The sequence below is a fragment of the Pteropus alecto genome, unplaced genomic scaffold (assembly GCF_000325575.1).
Source record: "Pteropus alecto unplaced genomic scaffold, ASM32557v1 scaffold398, whole genome shotgun sequence".
Lineage (NCBI taxonomy): Eukaryota > Metazoa > Chordata > Mammalia > Chiroptera > Pteropodidae > Pteropus > Pteropus alecto.
The window spans coordinates 3,672,557-3,690,125 of NW_006442497.1; the positions used below are offsets into that span (position 1 = coordinate 3,672,557).

Below are 17,569 nucleotides of genomic sequence, written 5' to 3' on the forward strand. Positions count from 1 at the left end.
CGAGAGGCTAGAACACAGTGAGCACTTCCTAGTCCCATCCCCTTCCCCAGTATCCCAATTATGGAATATTTTCAAGGAAATAGGGATCCCTTCCCCGGTCTCTCCCAAATCTCTCCCCAGTCAAGTCTGGGAAGTTACCTTCCTCCCTACCCAGATGTCCTAATGACGATGGGTGGGACTTTTGACAGTGGTGTTTATCAGATTTGGTGGAGGTTAAAAGTTGAATTGCCACCAGGGCTCCAGGCACTAACTAACCTCTTCCCACACCTCTTGGTCCCTCTACTTCAGTTTCAGGTATCCCAGCCCCTAGTTTAGGGCCTAGAGGTCCCCTCAGGTTGCTCAGCCAACTCACTGCCCTCATCCCCCACCTCCCAACCCCTAGTCACACGGATTGTGCGGGTCATTGGACAACCTCGGGGCAACATGCTCTTGGTGGGCATTGGGGGCAGTGGGCGCCAGAGTCTGGCTCGCTTGGCCTCATCCATCTGCGAGTATATCACCTTCCAGATTGAAGTCACCAAACATTATCGGAAGCAGGAGTTTCGAGAAGGTATGGCTGGGTTTCTGAAATGGGGGAGGGTTTGAGTGAAAGATCAGATACCTGACTTCCTGCAATGACAAGAGAGAGGAGAGATGGAAGCCTAATAGTGAGCATTGCTAGGCCCTTGTGGGGTATAAGATGGTGTTGTATATGTGTTGCGGGCTGGGGGAGGGTGCCTAAATCTCAGAAGAGTAATCAGGGTCAGGCTGGTGAACCTGAAGAGTCTGTCTGTCCCCTCTTCCTCCTTCCCTCATCTGACCCAGATATCAAGCGTCTGTACCGCCAGGCTGGGGTAGAGCTCAAGGCCACTTCCTTTCTTTTCGTGGACACCCAAATTGCTGATGAATCGTTCCTAGAGGACATTAACAACATCCTCAGCTCAGGCGAGGTTCCCAATCTGTACAAGACTGATGAATTTGAAGAGGTATGATCCTTCCCATGCCCTCGACCAGTTGGTTCTTTGGCCTTCCTGACTAACCCCCTGAAGAAGCACAAATCCCAGAATATGCTTCCGTGGCACCCCTTCTGCCCATCCCCCCGTTAGGTGGAAGAGCTGTTCCTCTTCAGCTGTCTTCTCTTAAGGGACCCTATTGGGAAGAGTTGCTTTAAAACCCACACTTTGTCAGCTCAGCCTCACCTGCTGCCCTTCTAGTTCTGCCATTGAAACTGCAGGCCTCTGATCCTATGTGACTTCTGTGCAGATCCAGACACACATCATAGAGCAGGCCCGGGCGGAGCAGGTGATGGAGTCGTCGGACAGCCTCTTTGCCTACCTCATTGAGCGCGTGCGCAACAACCTGCATATTGTTCTCTGCCTCAGCCCTGTGGGCGACCCCTTCAGGTGACTCCTGTTATAGCCTGCTCCCTCCTTCCCTGTGATAGCTCAGCCTTCTTCACAGGACTCCTCCTTCCTCTTTCGGCCCACCACGCCTTCTGGGAGTGAGTCCCATGAATAGTGCCAATCTCTAAGCCCTGAACGCCCCGTCTCCTTTGCATAGACCCAGGCTCCTTTCAGGAAGTGCCTGCTGCTTACATAGGAGTCATCCATTCCCTTTGGTACGACTAGACTTTTTTGGGGGGTTGGGGGGGGTGGTAAGAGGTAGTTTTTTGTTTTGTTTTTATTTTTTTGTTTTGTTTTGAAATTTTTAACTTTGGTAAGAAACACATAACATAAAATTTACCATCTTACCCATTTTTAAGTGTACAGTTCAGTAGTGTTAAGCATATTCACATTGTTATACAACAAATCTCTAGAACTTTCTCATCTTGCAGAACTGAAACTCTCTATCCACTTAATAACTCCCCATTTCCTCCGCCACCCAGTCCATGGCAACCACCATTCTATTTTCTGTGTCTATGAGTGACTACTTTAGATATCTTATATAAGTGGAATCATACAGTTATTTGTCTTTTTATGAGTTGCTTAGTTCACTTAGCATAACGTCTCCAAGGTTCATCTATGTCGTAGCACGTGCCAACATTTCCTTTCTTTTTGAAGACTGAGTAATATTCCATTGTATGCATACACCACATTTTATTTGTCTATTCTTGGTATGACTAGATTTTTAAGGGCATTAGAAAGTAGTAGGACAGCGAACTTGTACAGAGAAGCAATTTGGGTTACCATTTTGTTTATTTTTGTTATAGTTATGGTATACGGTGAATTTACCATGTACTAGGTGCTGTACTAAGTATTTTACATGTGTCATCTCATTGAATCTCCTAACAACACTAGTTAGTATGTTTTGTTATTCCTATTTAGAGATGAGGAAACTGATGTTCAGAAGGTTAGATCATTTGCCCAAGATCCACACCTGGAAGATGTGGAACCAGGTCTTTTTGACCCTAGAACCTGTTTCTAAAAACCACTCTGAACTAGTTCTGAAGAGAGCAGAATCTGGACAAGGAGACATAAGAACACAAGGATGGGGAACTTAGGTTCCTAGAAAGCTGATAGACCTGTGACAAAGCCAGTAGCTGGAGGCTGTCTGTGAGTGGACTTAACTGCCTCTCAAAACCCCTCACCAGGAACTGGATCCGCCAATACCCAGCCTTGGTGAACTGCACAACCATCAACTGGTTCTCAGAGTGGCCCCGTGAAGCTCTGCTAGAGGTGGCTGAGAAATATCTCATGGGAGTAGACCTGGGAACTCAGGAGAATGTGAGACGCTTCTCCCCATCTCTCTCCACACCCCCTGAGCACTCTTCCATTTCTGTTCTCCATCTACCTTCACTCTCTGTCCTACATCCTTTATCCATTGGCCTCAGATCCACAGGAAAGTGGCCCAGATCTTCGTCACCATGCACTGGTCAGTGGCTCAGTATTCCCAGAAGATGCTGTTGGAACTGCGAAGATACAATTACGTCACACCCACCAACTACCTGGAACTTGTGTCTGGATATAAGAAGTATGTAGAGGAGTGGGGGACATGGAGGGTTAGGGAGCTTGGTGTCTTTTGGGGGCATTTGGTGAAATGACATGGGAAATATCCAGGAGCTAGCCAAGCAACTGGCCCAAGGACCCAGGTGCTGATGTGGAATGGCAGACATGCGAGGGATCTTAATTTTGTACAGGAAATTAATAAAAGAGAGATGGGCCGTCTAGGGGGTGTGGCCATCTCTAGAGCCCTCTGGCAATGATCCCTCTCCATACACTCTGCCCTTATTTTCTGGAATGACGTTTCTTTTTCCAACCACAACACAGTGGTGACATTGCCACATATACCCATATGTATACACTTAGTCCTCTCCTCTCTACCTTTAATGTTTCTCGACTTTCCACCATTCCCAAGATTTATATATTCATCCATTAAGTTATACTGAGTGTCTTTTTTATGTGCACAGTAATGATTTGCTTTGAAGGATATAAGAGAAATGTAAAAAAACAAAACAAAACAAAAAAACCCCATTTGTTAGATTTGGCATTTAATCAAGATGAAGAAAAAGTCATTCGTAATAATAATGATAGTCAACATTTATTTATTCATTTAATATATATTTTCTGAGCACCTACTATATGCCAGGCACTATTCTAGATTCTCGTAATATACCAGTTAACAAAATAAAGTCTTTACCTTCCTTGGTAAAGGGAAGGCTTACATTCTGTTTACTGTTTGCTGGTCATCATGCTAAGCCCTTTATGTGCATCTTTTATTTAGTCCAGAAAACAATCCTACATAGACATTTTTTTTTTGGCTTGTACAGTGTTAAAACTTTTTGAATGAGTTGCCAGTGTTTAAAACTTGGGAGCCTTGGAAAAATCCAGATTTCCAGCTTCTCTCTAAAAATCAACAATTTTGGCAATACTGAGCCCAAATCCATTTCCGCATGGTAAAAGCAGGCTAGAGACAGGGATCGCTACTCCTTTGGGACAGTTTTGTGTTTTCTGGTTCACTGCAGCCTCCCTGCCTGCTGCACAGTGGGGACAATGGGAGATTCTAAGGTAGGGAGGTGGTGTGATAAAAACAGTGTCTAGCAAGCTGATATTGACAGTAATGTGTAGAATAAATCAGAAGGACTAGAGTCTGGAAATGCGAAGACCGGTTGGGAAGCTGTTGCCAATGATCCGGGCAGGAAATGATGAAAACCTGATGAGGGTGGTTGTGGCAACAGAAGGAAGACAGGGATAGGAGACACACTGGGAAAGGGAGATTATCTAGGGCACTCCCCTTTCTGGGAACCCAGCCTCTCCAGGCACCTTATTTTACTTTGTCCACCAGCTTACTGTCAGAGAAGCGGCAAGAGCTACTGGACCAGGCCAATAAGCTGCGGACAGGATTGTTTAAGATCGATGAAACTAGGGAAAAGGTGGAAGTGATGTCACTGGAGCTGGAAGATGCCAAGAAAAAGGTGGCTGAGTTCCAGAAACAGTGCGAGGAGTACCTGGTCATCATTGTGCAGCAGAAGCGGGAAGCAGATGAGCAGCAGAAGGTGGGGGGATCCACAGTGGTCCTGTCCCTCATGCCACCTACTACCAGCACATACTGGGCAGAGGCTTACTGGCCTCCATCAGTTACTGTGTCAGGGGATGCACATTCCACTCCAAATTTTCTTTAGCTTTATTTTTTCTCCTACTACCAATGCTGTCACCCTTACCTTTGCCCAAGGTGAAAACAAAACCCTCATCCTCTTTTCATCCCTAGGCCGTCACAGCTAATAGTGAGAAGATTGCAATTGAAGAAGTCAAGTGCCAGGCACTGGCTGACAATGCCCAGAAGGATCTAGAAGAGGCATTGCCAGCCCTGGAAGAGGCCATGAGGGTATCACAGCAGGAAGGCCCAGTGAAGGGAGTGGGGCTGGCCTTCTTTGTCCTCAAAGTCGCTGGGATTATGGGAAGAAGAGGGGGTGTTTCAGCTGGGTTCTATCTCCATAAAGGACCTGTCTTGCCACTTGAGTTGACTCTGGCTTGGCTCCCTAAGTGAATCCCTTTCCCCAGGCACTGGAGTCTCTGAACAAGAAGGATATAGGAGAGATCAAGTCTTATGGGCGGCCCCCTGCTCAAGTCGAGATAGTGATGCAGGCAGTCATGATTCTTCGAGGCAATGAGCCCACTTGGGCAGAGGCCAAGAGGCAACTAGGTAAGCTAGAGAACCAGGAGATAATGAACATCAATCCGCCCAACGTTTATTATTAATCATCTGCTGTGCATCAGGCACTCTGAGAGATAGAGATGAACGAGGCATTGTACTGACCCTCAAGAGCATAGAGCCTAGTAGGAAAGAGAAGACATAAATATCAGTTAAACTTCTCTGGTTGTAAGTAACAGAAAACAAATCATTTTAATTTAAACAAACAAACAAAAAATTGTCATAAAGATACGGGACTATATCTCAGAATCCAAGGATAGGAATGCCTTTGAAAAGGACAAGATCAGAAAATGGAAAACAAGTGTCTTTCTGTTTTATTCTTGGGGTTTTCTCTGCTTTGAGTTCCCTTGGGAGGATATAGCTTGCAAGCCTCAAAGAATGATGTGTGGGGCTGTTCAGGTGAGCGTGTTCAAGGTAAGTGATGGGAGATGAGGCTGGGAAGATTGGGGGCTGGGGCAGGGGCCTGCAAGCTTCTAGAGAAGGGAGCAAGGTCAGTGGAAGGAATTCAGGCTGAAGTCAGATATTCTGGCCTTGGGAACTGAGCCTAGGAAAAACATAATTATGCCTAGGCAGTGGAGATGAAACCTAGACCTTGAGGTGGGGTTAGGCCTTCTGGCTGAGGCCCCCAATTTTCATCCCACAGGAGAACAGAACTTCATCAAATCACTGATCAACTTTGACAAAGACAATATCTCAGATAAGGTTCTGAAGAAGATCGGGGCTTACTGTGCCCAGCCTGACTTCCAGCCTGACATCATCGGCCGTGTCTCACTTGCTGCCAAGTCCCTCTGCATGTGGGTACGGGCCATGGAGGTAAGCAGTGGTGGAATGGGATGGGGAGCAGTGAGGCAGGCCTGGGAAGGAGGCGATGCACACAGGAGAAAGCTGGGGGGATGGAAGACCCAGGTGGGAAGAAAGCTGGCAGGCGAATGGGTGAGTGAGAGACCCACAGCCTGGCCATCTCCCTGCAGATGTATGGGCGGCTGTATCGGGTGGTAGAGCCCAAGCGTATCCGAATGAATGCTGCATTGGCCCAGCTTCAAGAGAAGCAAGCAGCGCTGGCTGAGGCCCAGGAGAAGCTGCGGGAGGTGAGCCTCATGCCAGTCTTTTCTGCAATGATCTCTGTCCCTGATTTCCGGGATGCTTCGTTACCATTCATCTCTCCCCATCTCATTCTCCTCCCCTCTCCTTTCCAGTCCTGTCTGCCTCCCACTCTGTGCTCATTTAGATGGGCTGCCTCTGGCTCAGAAAGCTAAGCTGATTGCAGAAGGTTACAAAGGCACAGAGGGCACTGTCTTTAAGGAGCCCTTGTAAAGACTGACTTGGGAGATGGCCCACTCTGTCATGGCCTTTGGAGATGAGCCCTGAGATTAACTGGTGAAATCTGTGTGGCAAATTGGTCTTTGCTGGGAAGTGGGGACAGGGTGAAATAAGGCAAGAGTGTTGACATCACTGCTGTGGAAGAATGTGAGGGTGTCTGAGCAAATACTTGCGGGGTACAGAGTCATCCTGGAGGTAGAGGTGGTTATTTATTGTGAGCAGGCTAGACAACCCGGAATGTGATTTTATACAAGATATGTGTATGAGTAATTCTCAAACAAGACAGAATTTAAAGGGCTATTATGAAGAGTTAAAGTTCTTCTAGTCTATCATTTAATTTTTCTATTGGTTTAATAGGTAATACGATCACATAGCTTGAAATTCAAAAGGTACAAAAGAAGTCTCCCTGCCACCTTATGCTCCCCTCCCTTGAAGGCAACAAACATTACACTTTTTTTTTTTTTAATCTATCCAGGGGCATTCTATGCTTATATAAGCAAAATATATATTTTTTCATTTTTTACATTATACACACTGTTCTGCACCTTACTATCTTACTTATCTATATATTGAAGATTATTCCATATTGGTACATAATAGGTTTCTGCTTTCTTTTTACCACTGCATGTTATTCCAGTGAATGGCTATACCATCAATAATTTAACCATTTCCTTTTTAATGGATGTATTCATTGTTTTTAATTTTTGATCTTTACTTGTCCTCAAACTTTGTTGATGCTGTCTTTAACTATACAGAAGGTTCAAATCTTTATATAACCAAAGTTGGTTATACTGTTTCAAAATGTTTTAACCAAAACCAACTATGAAGAACAGCCATGTCCGACCTTCTCAAATCAGACAAGGAACCCGGAGTTTAGCGAGATTTAGTCTGCTCATTACTGACAGACTTGGGCTAGAACCTATGTTTCCTGACTCCAAGCCCATTGCCACCATGGTTCATCCAGTCTTTTCCTGCCGCAGCATCTTTACAGGGTGGAGCTGCCCTCAAGGGCTCTTTTGATTCTGTTTGAGCAGAATTAACCAGGCTGGGCAAGTGGGCTTCTTTCTGTACGTACTCCTCCACTGCCCCAACCCTGCTGCCACTGTGGCCTCCCAACCTCTCATGAAACCTTTGTTCTTTTACTCTCTCCTTTTCAAATGTGGATAATCACAGGTGGGGTGACCCATGTGGAAAGGTTTCTCACCCCCGCACGAATTATATCCTGGGCCAAATAATTAGGGGTTGTTTCCTTCACATGTGAACGATGAGACCTCTGGGGTCAGCTGCCAACAACTTCATTCTTCGGATAAACATTTACAGAGTACCCAATGTTGGTCTCTTGAGAACCCCTAATTGATTAGAGTAAGCAGACAGGGAACCAAAATTTTGGCTTTGTTACTGATAAAGGCTGTGACGTGTAAGAGCCAAATGCACCTTTTAACAGAAGCTGAGAATAGGCATGCTGACCTGGCCACTTACAGAGGGCTCTGCCCCGGGCCTGCTGAGCACGAATCTCCAGTACTCAGAGGTTCCTAGAACCTGGAAATCAGCATTTTGGAAACTTCCTTGTCAGAGCCAGCCAGAGGTTGGGAAAGCCTATCCATAGCTTTAGGCCCTGAGATCTGCAAAGAGGCACAGAGCCCAACCATATTGCCATATCAATCCAAATCTTGAGTAAATAGTTTTAACCATTACTCATTTGTTCAGGGCCCTGAAAATATATTATCCCCAGGCCTGGTTCTGATATGCAGCAAGAGTTATGAGCCACCGGCTTAGAAATTGCCCCAGAATTTACTACGTTGAAATTAAGTTGCCTTGAAGTATACAATTGCCTTGAAGTAGATTAAGATTCTGCTCTGAAATGGGTCAGAACAGAATCTTAATCTACTTCAAGGCAATTGTATACCCGGGTTGGAAAATTCACTTTCTTTCCTATTTCCCATTCCAAATTATTTCACGTTGTCCAACGTAGTAAATTGGAGGCTATGCAGTTAAGATTAAATGACAGCATTAAAATGCTGCAATAATAACAATACACAGAAATTCCACAAATTTGAATATAACCCCCAAGAAGAAATTAAATTTCGAAGATCAGATATCTTTGTAAACTAAAGTCCAAATAAATTAAAATCTGAAATCAAATTATCTTGCTTTTGTGAGTTAAAAATCTAGAAGCCAACATCCTTAAGTTAAAGTCCCCAATGCATCCTCCCCAATTTCTTATTCTGCTCAATCTCAGCTGAGGGGTTCTCAGGATCTGAGTTTCCTTACATTATAATCTGGGCTGTCATTCACAATGGACATGGTTCCTCTAGCACTTCAGAAGCTATACTTGTTTAAAATCACGTCTCTCATGAGCACCACTTAAAAATAAAAAATAATTCAAGAAGTTAGTAAGGCATACAGGACTTCCAGATAAAATTATATTCTCAGAAGCCAGTTATTATTAGTTTAAAGACCAGAGTAGAAACTCAGCAGCATTTTCAAGAATGAGGATACATGGAGAAAAATCTTTGTTTTAGTTTCACCAGAATGTCAGTTTTCTGGAAACCATGACCTGTGAACTTGAACTAAACTGGGAGAAATCTACAGCAATAGGTTCATATGAGATATAGTGCAATTAATAAGAATTTACTGGATTGGAGGCTGTTGGAAAGCCATATATGTATATCTTCTTTTTTGGAGTAGGGGTTGTCGTGGTTAAATGCTCACAGAGTTCAACGCTGCAACCATTCTGAAGTGTACAAGTCAGAGGATTTAAGTACATTCACCATGTTGTGCAGCCATCACTACTATCTAGTTCCAGAGCTTTTTGTCATCCTAAATGGTAACACCATGTGTATCCTTTTAATTTCAGTTTCCCCTCTTGAGCTCAGGGTTCCCTGCTCTGTGTTGTGATCAGGTATGGTCAGTCCTGTACTACAGTCCCGTACTAATATTGCTGCCTCTCTTTGTGGAATTGTTGAGGTCTATGAAAACTACCTCTTAGGGAAGGTTTTCACCCTATACTTATTCTAACCGGAAAATTACCTTCAGCAGATTCCTGAACTGAAGCTGCTATCGATGCTGCTGAAACCTGTGCCCCAGGGCCTTGTGGGGAACAAGTCCTCTGCCATTTGTGTCTCAAGACGTGGCTTTCCTTCCTTTTGAGTCCCCTAAGTTGTTCAGGGATGTTCCCTTAAGTAGGTAATACCCACGTGTCTACTACCCTAACTGTATCACCTGGAATCTCAGCCAAAACAGAATACTTCCAGCCCATAAGCCCGTGTAAAAGCCACATGGATTTCAGTGTTGAACTCTGTGAGCATTTAGTCCCACTACAATTGCCTCCCTATCCTGGAGTAGAAAATTGAATAATGGAACAGTTCATCTAGTGCCATCTACCCAGACCTTGCAATAACCATTTAAAGCTAGAATCTGTAGTACAGAAAAAACCTAATTGCCTTGCCAGTTCAAAAGCAGCAAATCTAATATTCTGTCCATCAGTGCCTAAAAACAGTCTACCCCCACTTCAACCTAGTCATCAAAATCAGGCCATTTCTGTGTTGTAGCTATAGCAGCCTTTATCCTGAGATCCTCCAACTCTTAGTTAGGGCCATCTTTGGAACTCACATCTTTTCTTTGCTCAAGCCCCATTTCTTTGAAGCTGCCCTGTTTTAAGCAGTCCTGCCTCTATAGAAACAGCCATTCACCCTTGGACAAAGTCACAGTCATCTGCCAAGGTCAAAATAACGCAAGGTCGGCTTAAAGCCTTTCCAGGTGACAACAGTCAACCACATAAGTATAAAAACTTAGCAGGCCTAACATTAGCATCTACAAAACACTGAAGTTGAGTTTCATGTGTAGACATTCAAAGCCGCACTCAAAGTTTCTTAATGGGTTTTCTAGTCTGCAAATATATTCTTGAAGGGATCCAAGAGCTAGCAGCCTTCTTCTATGCCTGGGTTCTAAACTAAGAAATAAAACAAAAGGCTAAAATGTCACTTTTAAAGACTAAGTCGGAAGATGTGGCTGACTCTGTAGGTGAGTGTCCCCACTATCCAGTGACCCTATAATCAGACAAACTTTCCCAGTCTCAGGGGTTGTTGGAGTGGGCAGAGTGTAACTCGTGCTCACCCCAAAAAGGAAAGGGCCTGAGCTCAGTTGAGTATTCCCAGTTTATTCTTCCCAATTTCAGCAATCAGATCAGTTATGTAACTCCCCTGGAGAAGAGGTGAGTAAAGGCGTGGACAAAGTCTTCCAACACGCAAGGGAATGACGAAGATAAAAATTTATAACAAAACATGACCCCGGAAGAAAAACTAAACCAAGAGATAATTCAGGTTACAGTGAAGAACTTGAAAAGCAAATCTAATCTAAAAATTAGTATCCTCAGGGAGTGATCAAGGGAGAAATGACATCCCCAAAATAAAAAATAGGATAATAAGAGAACAATTTCATACAGAAAAAGAAAGAATCCTGGGAAATTAAAAAAATGATCTAAGTATGGCATTCAATAGAAGGGTAGGAAGATAAAATCGAGGAATATAATAGAAAAACAAAACAAAATCAGAAAACCTAAGAGCAATGTAAGAGATGCAATCCAACCAGTAAGAATTTCTGAAAGAGAAAATGCAAAATCTGGGTTAACAGAAAAATGTTTAACAACCAGTTCAACATGCACAGTGACCTATCAGAATGTGCCTCAGCCACAAGCAGCTCAGTCAGCTGCCTGGTTCGCCCTGGGCACCAGTGTTGTAACAACACTGACACTGTTTATGGCATTCGACCTTTATAACAATCTAAAGACAAAGCACAGAAGAGATTGATTGTGGCTTCTGAGTGGGAATGTTATCAACCTTGACAATATAAAAATAAAAGCACAGCTAAAAAAACTTGGGAGATGGATCTGGGTGGGAGTGGCGAAGGAAATATCAGGCAATGCTTTTGTAGTAGATGTTATAAAGCGAGGTTTTAATATGTTATTTAAAGTTATAAGGATAACCAGTAGAAGAACTAAAACTATTAAGAGTAGAGAAAAAGGGGTGTGGTGTGGAGTTATAAGAGATTAAATCTTCATTTAACATAGCATAAATTCAATAGAAATAGTCTAAAATTGATAAAGCAGGAAACAGCAGTATGGAATACACTTGTATGTATAGATCAGGCCTCTGGAAGAATATTCAAGAAACAGGTCACACTGGCTACCTTGAGAAGGGTGCTGGGTGGATGGAGAGCAGGGTTAGGAGGAAGACTTCTCATGCCCTTATGCCTTTTGAATTTTAAAGTTGCTCATTCTCAAAGTAAACAAAATTAAAATAAAAATGGAATAGCATCAAGATGTGCTTATGCCCCTACAAGAACATTCATTATAGCGTTAATAATAGAAAATGTTGGAAAGACACAAATGTGTATCAGTAGGAGACTTGTTATATAAATAATGGTTCGATCATAACACAAAATTATTTTGTAGTCTTTAAAAGGAATGAAGCAGCTCAACCAGAAAGAGTTTAGAGACAAGTGAAAAATAATATGGAACAGTGTTGTGTTTTGTTATAATTTATCTTTATGAAAAGTTCATCCATTCAAGGAATATTTATTAAGTGCTGGGCACTATTCAAGGTGTAAGGATTCAGTGGTGAACGAGACCCTACCTTCATGGTGCTTGTATTTTCTTTATAATTAATGGACTCTGTATGAACTCTGTCTAGAAAACTACACAAGAAACTGGTGATAGTGGTTCCTCTCAGGCAGGGGCTGGGGGCTGGGTCAGGAGTGAGAGGAAGACAGATCCTTCACTATATACGTTTTTGTTCCTTTTGAATGTTGATTCACTATTTAAAAGAAACAAAGGGGGAAACATTTTTGAAAAAGGCAAAGATGTTGTTAGGTGTGGTAATGGTGTTATGATTATGTGGGAAAATGTCCTTTTTGTTTTTTAGAGATTCATTATGAAGTATTCAGTTTTGAGATTTCATGAGTTTGTAATTTAAGATAGATACTTTGGCAAAAAACAAGTAGATAAAATAAATATAGCAAAATGTCAACAACTGTTAAGTCTATGTAATGAGTATATAGGTATTCTTTTATATTAGTCTTTTTCCTGGGTTTGAAACTTTTCATAATAATATTTTAATTAAAAAGATTAAAACTGCAAAAAAAAAAATTAAAACTGTCAACAGATTAATGTATATTAAAAATAGTGGCATAAGCATAAAATTCAGAGACATGGTGTTAAGTACCAGAAGAAATAAAAAGAGAATAGTTAAAAAATAATTTGCTACTGAAGAATGGGACTGGAAGTGGAAAAGGTGGGCTAGGGGACTATTGCTTTTCAATTATAACTCCTTTTATTATTTAGCGTTTTAACCTTGTGCATATATTTCTTGTATAAAAAATAAAAACAGTGAAGACGACATCACAGGCAAAATAAATAAGGAAATATCAAGTGGCTGGCTGCCTCCCCGCAGACAAATCTCCACGGGAAGCCAAATTATAATCAGTGTTCCTGATGAGCAGGACTCAGCACAGGAAGGCAGTCATGTGAACCTGATGACAGGTGTTATGCGGCAAAGATATATGGCTTCCATCAAGGTTAAACCCAACCCATGTGTGCAGGGGCCAGGGTGCCCCTTTTCTTGAAGGCCCCTAGCTAGAGTTTCCTCTGGGTGGCAGAGCTGACCACGCCCCTTCTGAGTGACACCTTTTTTTAAGATATTAATGCCTTCTAACAGGTTACTACTAATGGTTGACTTATAAGCTGTCTTGTTGCTCGAAGTTGACATTTGGAACCTCCACTTGCTTTAAAGACTATTTCTTGGAGAGTTAGCTATCCCATTTCAAGACCTAGGAGGTCAGTCTCAGCAGTTGGGCCTGACCAAGTAAGTACTGCTTGCTTACTCTGCATTAGGCATTGTGCTACAACCCACATTTATCCTTCAACTACTGGATGAAGCTCACTCAGTAAAGTAGGGCAAGGATCTGAACACTCTGTACTATTACTGCGGGCTGCCTCTCCCAGTGGGGATGGCAGCAGGAAAGGGAAATAACGTTTATGATGTGCACACGATGGGCTAGGCACTTAGTGTAATGCTAACCCCATATTCCTCATCATGAAAAGGATGGGTGACATAGTGTAAACTGAGACATAGTTATTATTTGCCAGTCACACATACGAGGTCCTGGAAGAGGCTCAATCAGTCCTCTACTTCAGATTTGAGTGATATATTCCAACCTCAGCAGAGCCCATAGGGTGGTGATGAATTGAGGGAGGCTTCTCTAGTAAGTAAAGTCTTCTCAGGTTCCTGTCTCTGGTGTGGGAACTTGAACCAGGGCCTTTTCATTGAATGGATTTCCTGCTCTTCTCTCCAACAGTTTCTGGGTTCATTTCTAGCTTTTTCTTCCTTTCTCAAGGTCCCACCCTAGGTATGGCCTCTGGCATGGAGTGGCAGTCATGTTTGTGCTGTCTGATCTTCTTTTGCTAATGTATCTCATGTGGTTTATTATGCTGCAAGAGGTCTGTCTCCTACCCAGCCTTGACTTTCGTTTCCAAGTAGTTTCTGTGCTCAAGGAAAGACTGGTGGAGGGAAGTGAAAGAAAACTCGTCTCACATATTTTATTTTGTTTTCTCCTTACAACAACCCTATAGGGTAGGTGTTATAATTCTTATTTTGCACATGAAGAAATTGAGGCTCAAAGACATCAATTTACCCAAGGTCATACAGCCACAAAATAGCAGATTGGTGATTTGAACCCAGAACAATCTGGCCTCAGCCCTGTGTTTGACTTCTGTACTCTGATCCCTCCCAGGTGGCCGAGAAGCTGGAGATGCTGAAGAAACAGTATGACGAGAAGCTGGCACAGAAGGAGGAGCTTCGTAAGAAGTCTGAGGAGATGGAGTTGAAGCTGGAGCGAGCTGGGATGTTGGTGCGTGGGTTGGCTGGCGAGAAGGCCCGATGGGAGGAGACAGTAAAGGTGAGATCAGTTGTATCATCTGGTTCTCCTTCCCTGCCCACCAGTTCCAAAAGCTCTCATCCTCTTTAGGTTGAAGGACAGTCAGGTTAGGGACAGCTGGGTATAGGAACATCCAAGAATGGGGGACGGGAGTTATTCCTCTCCTCTTTCTCACATTTGGTGAGAAGAGTGGAAGGAAAGATTTTTTTGTACAATTGGGGATCTGCTTCCACATTTAGGTAGGGCTAGAAAGCACACATGAGCACCCTATATATAGCATGCCTACTGGATAGAGACAGTCATGGGGCTTCTTGTCTCTACCTTCAGTGAGCTCTGGGCTTCCTGAAAGGGTTAGGCCTTATCACCAGAATGTAAACAGAATTGCTGTCAAAGATGGGGAACTCAAAGGTAATTAGAACCAGGTTAGAGTTCTCGGGGGCACAGGTTTAGGAGAGGGAAAGAATCTCTTTGATCTACATAGTATCCAGAGGAGAGTACCTTCAAAGCATTCCAAGTATCTCCCAATGCTGGGAGCTCAGGCAGGCTTACGTCTCCCCTACTGTCCTCCAGGGCCTAGAGGAGGACCTGGGCTACCTGGTGGGTGACTGTCTCCTAGCAGCTGCTTTCCTGTCCTACATGGGACCCTTTCTGACCAACTACCGAGATGAGATCGTCAACCAGATCTGGATCAGGAAGGTGAGGCTCAGGCATGATGAGTGAGATCTTGGGCTCTGAGACCAGGACCTTTGGGAGTAATAAGAGATATCAGGAAAGGGCAGGGGTGCTAGGCTCAAACCTCCAGGCTGAAATTTGGGACTCTCTCCTACCCAGATTTGGGAGCTTCAGGTTCCTTGCTCACCTCGCTTCACCTTCGATAACTTCTTGTCCAATCCTACCAAAGTTCGGGACTGGAACATCCAAGGGTTGCCCTCGGATGCCTTTTCCACTGAGAATGGCATCATCGTCACCCGTGGCAACAGGTAAGGATGCTGCTGGGAGCGTGATGGGGAGTAAGGGCAGAGCCTGTCTTTTGACAGACGCTTCCTCCTTCAGGTGGGCACTGATGATTGATCCTCAGGCACAGGCCCTGAAGTGGATCAAGAACATGGAAGGAAACCAGGTATAAGGCTGGGGGGCTGGTTTTGTCCCTTTGGTGTCTCTTCCCAAGACTGTCTCTTTCTGAGGTCCTACCCTGAGGCCACTTTTTCCTTTGAATCCCTCAATGTTTCTTCCATCTTTTTTCCTTGCTTTCCAGGGCCTCCAGATCATTGATCTGCAGATGAGTGATTACCTTCGAATCCTAGAAAAGGCCATCCAGTTTGGATACCCAGTGCTGCTCCAGAATGTGCAAGAATATCTGGACCCCACACTCAACCCTGTGCTCAACAAATCTGTAGCTCGAATTGGTCAGGGTCCAGGCTTATTGTGGGGTTGGACTGTGGGACTAATCCTAGAGACCAGCCAAGTGTGACAATGGGGAGGAAAGGGCTGGCTCTTTGTGTCCTCTACTTACCTGTCCCTTTATTCAAACAGCCCTAGGCTGGGTCATTAGGACAGTTTGAGTCAATTGCCACTGAGCTGTTTGGGGGAACGGGTCAGCCCACACCTGGTCACATGGAGTCCTTGTCCTTGACCCTCCTGTGGGTACAGGTGGTCGGCTGCTGATGCGCATTGGAGATAATGAGGTGGAATACAATACCAATTTTCGTTTCTACATCACCACCAAGCTCTCCAACCCCCACTACAGCCCAGAGACCTCGGCCAAGACCACCATTGTCAACTTTGCTGTCAAAGAACAGGTAGATGGGGCTGACGTCTAGGCTGAGCTAGGGTGAAGCAGGTCAGAGCTGTAGAGCTCCGCAGAGTTGAAAAAATGGCTGAGATTGTGCTGGGCAGCCGGAGGGGCTTGGGAGGTGTAAAAGGCTGAAAGGAGTGAAGGTCACTAGAATGAGATTTTCACTGTGAGTCCTGGCGCCTCCAGGGCCTGGAGGCCCAGCTGCTCGGCATTGTGGTCCGGAAGGAGCGTCCTGAGCTGGAGGAGCAGAAAGATTCACTAGTTATCAACATCGCTGCTGGCAAGAGGAAGCTCAAGGAGCTGGAGGATGAAATCCTTAGGTGAGACCTTGCCTCCACCCTCACACCTTCCCACTGGTCTATCTGCAGGCACAACTAACACCCCAGGGGGCTGATGGAGCACCTGCCTCCCAAACCAGCTCTCCTAACCCCTCCGTCCATGTGCCTCTTGGCTTCCCTCCAGACTGCTGAATGAGGCCACAGGCTCCCTGCTAGATGACGTGCAGCTGGTGAACACCCTTCAGACCTCCAAGATAACTGCCACCGAGGTGACCGAGCAGCTAGAGACCAGTGAAACCACAGAGATTAACATTGACTTGGCCCGAGAGGTGAGTGTCTGTGCCCTCCAGCCCAGCCCCGACCAGCCATCAAGATGCAACTCTAACTATGTTAGCGGAAGGCCCCTTCCCTCCCTGAGCCCCGCCCCCTGCTCATGCCATGCCCCTCTGTGGCCCTGACTCCAACCCTTCTGCAGGCTTACCGCCCATGTGCCCAGCGGGCATCGGTCCTGTTCTTCGTGCTCAATGACATGGGCCGCATCGACCCCATGTACCAATTCTCTCTGGATGCCTACATCAGCCTCTTTATCCTCAGCATTGACAAGAGCCATCGCAGCAACAAGCTGGAGGACCGCATTGACTACCTGAATGAATATCACACTTACGCTGTCTACAGGTCTGAGGTTCCTCCCATGTTCCCTAGGCGAGCCAAGTGGCTGGCTCTAATGCAGACCCTTCTTGCTACTTCTGCCTTAGTGCCTTCCTGTGCCATCATCTTGGTTCCCCTGCTCTCCTCCCCATACACCTTCCCTGGGTAGCTCATCCATTGTTTTAGTCTAACCATTACCTGTTCTCAGTTTTATATCTTTAGCTCTTCCTCGAGCAGTGGAAATGTATTTATAACTGTCTACTATACCAGTACTTCTCAAATGGTAATGTGCCTATAGTGTGAGTAGCAAGGTACTTGATTTCTCTACCTAGACAGCCCACAGACCCCTCCAGTTCAGCTTGTTTCAGATCGAACTCAGTATCTACCCTCTTCCTTCAGGGCCCTCTCCCCTGAATGGCACCAACATCCACTTCCCAGTCACCCAAGCCGGAGAGTGACTTCCCTTTCC

At 44.7% G+C, this 17,569-nt stretch overlaps 1 protein-coding gene across 2 annotated transcripts in view; it reads left to right on the forward strand.

The window, feature by feature from the left end:
* Window positions 1-17,569, forward strand: part of DNAH2 (dynein axonemal heavy chain 2) — a 98,406-nt gene that overhangs the window by 69,368 nt on the left and 11,469 nt on the right. For both annotated transcript variants that reach the window (XM_025040132.1, XM_025040131.1), the window contains 20 exons: window positions 1-17; window positions 383-550; window positions 805-965; window positions 1,243-1,382; window positions 2,570-2,702; window positions 2,810-2,949; window positions 4,261-4,471; window positions 4,684-4,800; window positions 4,977-5,118; window positions 5,771-5,940; window positions 6,099-6,215; window positions 14,236-14,400; window positions 14,950-15,075; window positions 15,211-15,359; window positions 15,433-15,499; window positions 15,635-15,785; window positions 16,030-16,178; window positions 16,361-16,494; window positions 16,637-16,781; window positions 16,928-17,127. The exon at window positions 1-17 is cut by the window's left edge and continues 6 nt beyond it. In XM_025040132.1, coding sequence (XP_024895900.1) covers window positions 1-17; window positions 383-550; window positions 805-965; window positions 1,243-1,382; window positions 2,570-2,702; window positions 2,810-2,949; window positions 4,261-4,471; window positions 4,684-4,800; window positions 4,977-5,118; window positions 5,771-5,940; window positions 6,099-6,215; window positions 14,236-14,400; window positions 14,950-15,075; window positions 15,211-15,359; window positions 15,433-15,499; window positions 15,635-15,785; window positions 16,030-16,178; window positions 16,361-16,494; window positions 16,637-16,781; window positions 16,928-17,127 — 2,802 coding nt within the window. The remainder of the gene's footprint in view (window positions 18-382; window positions 551-804; window positions 966-1,242; window positions 1,383-2,569; window positions 2,703-2,809; window positions 2,950-4,260; window positions 4,472-4,683; window positions 4,801-4,976; window positions 5,119-5,770; window positions 5,941-6,098; window positions 6,216-14,235; window positions 14,401-14,949; window positions 15,076-15,210; window positions 15,360-15,432; window positions 15,500-15,634; window positions 15,786-16,029; window positions 16,179-16,360; window positions 16,495-16,636; window positions 16,782-16,927; window positions 17,128-17,569) is intronic.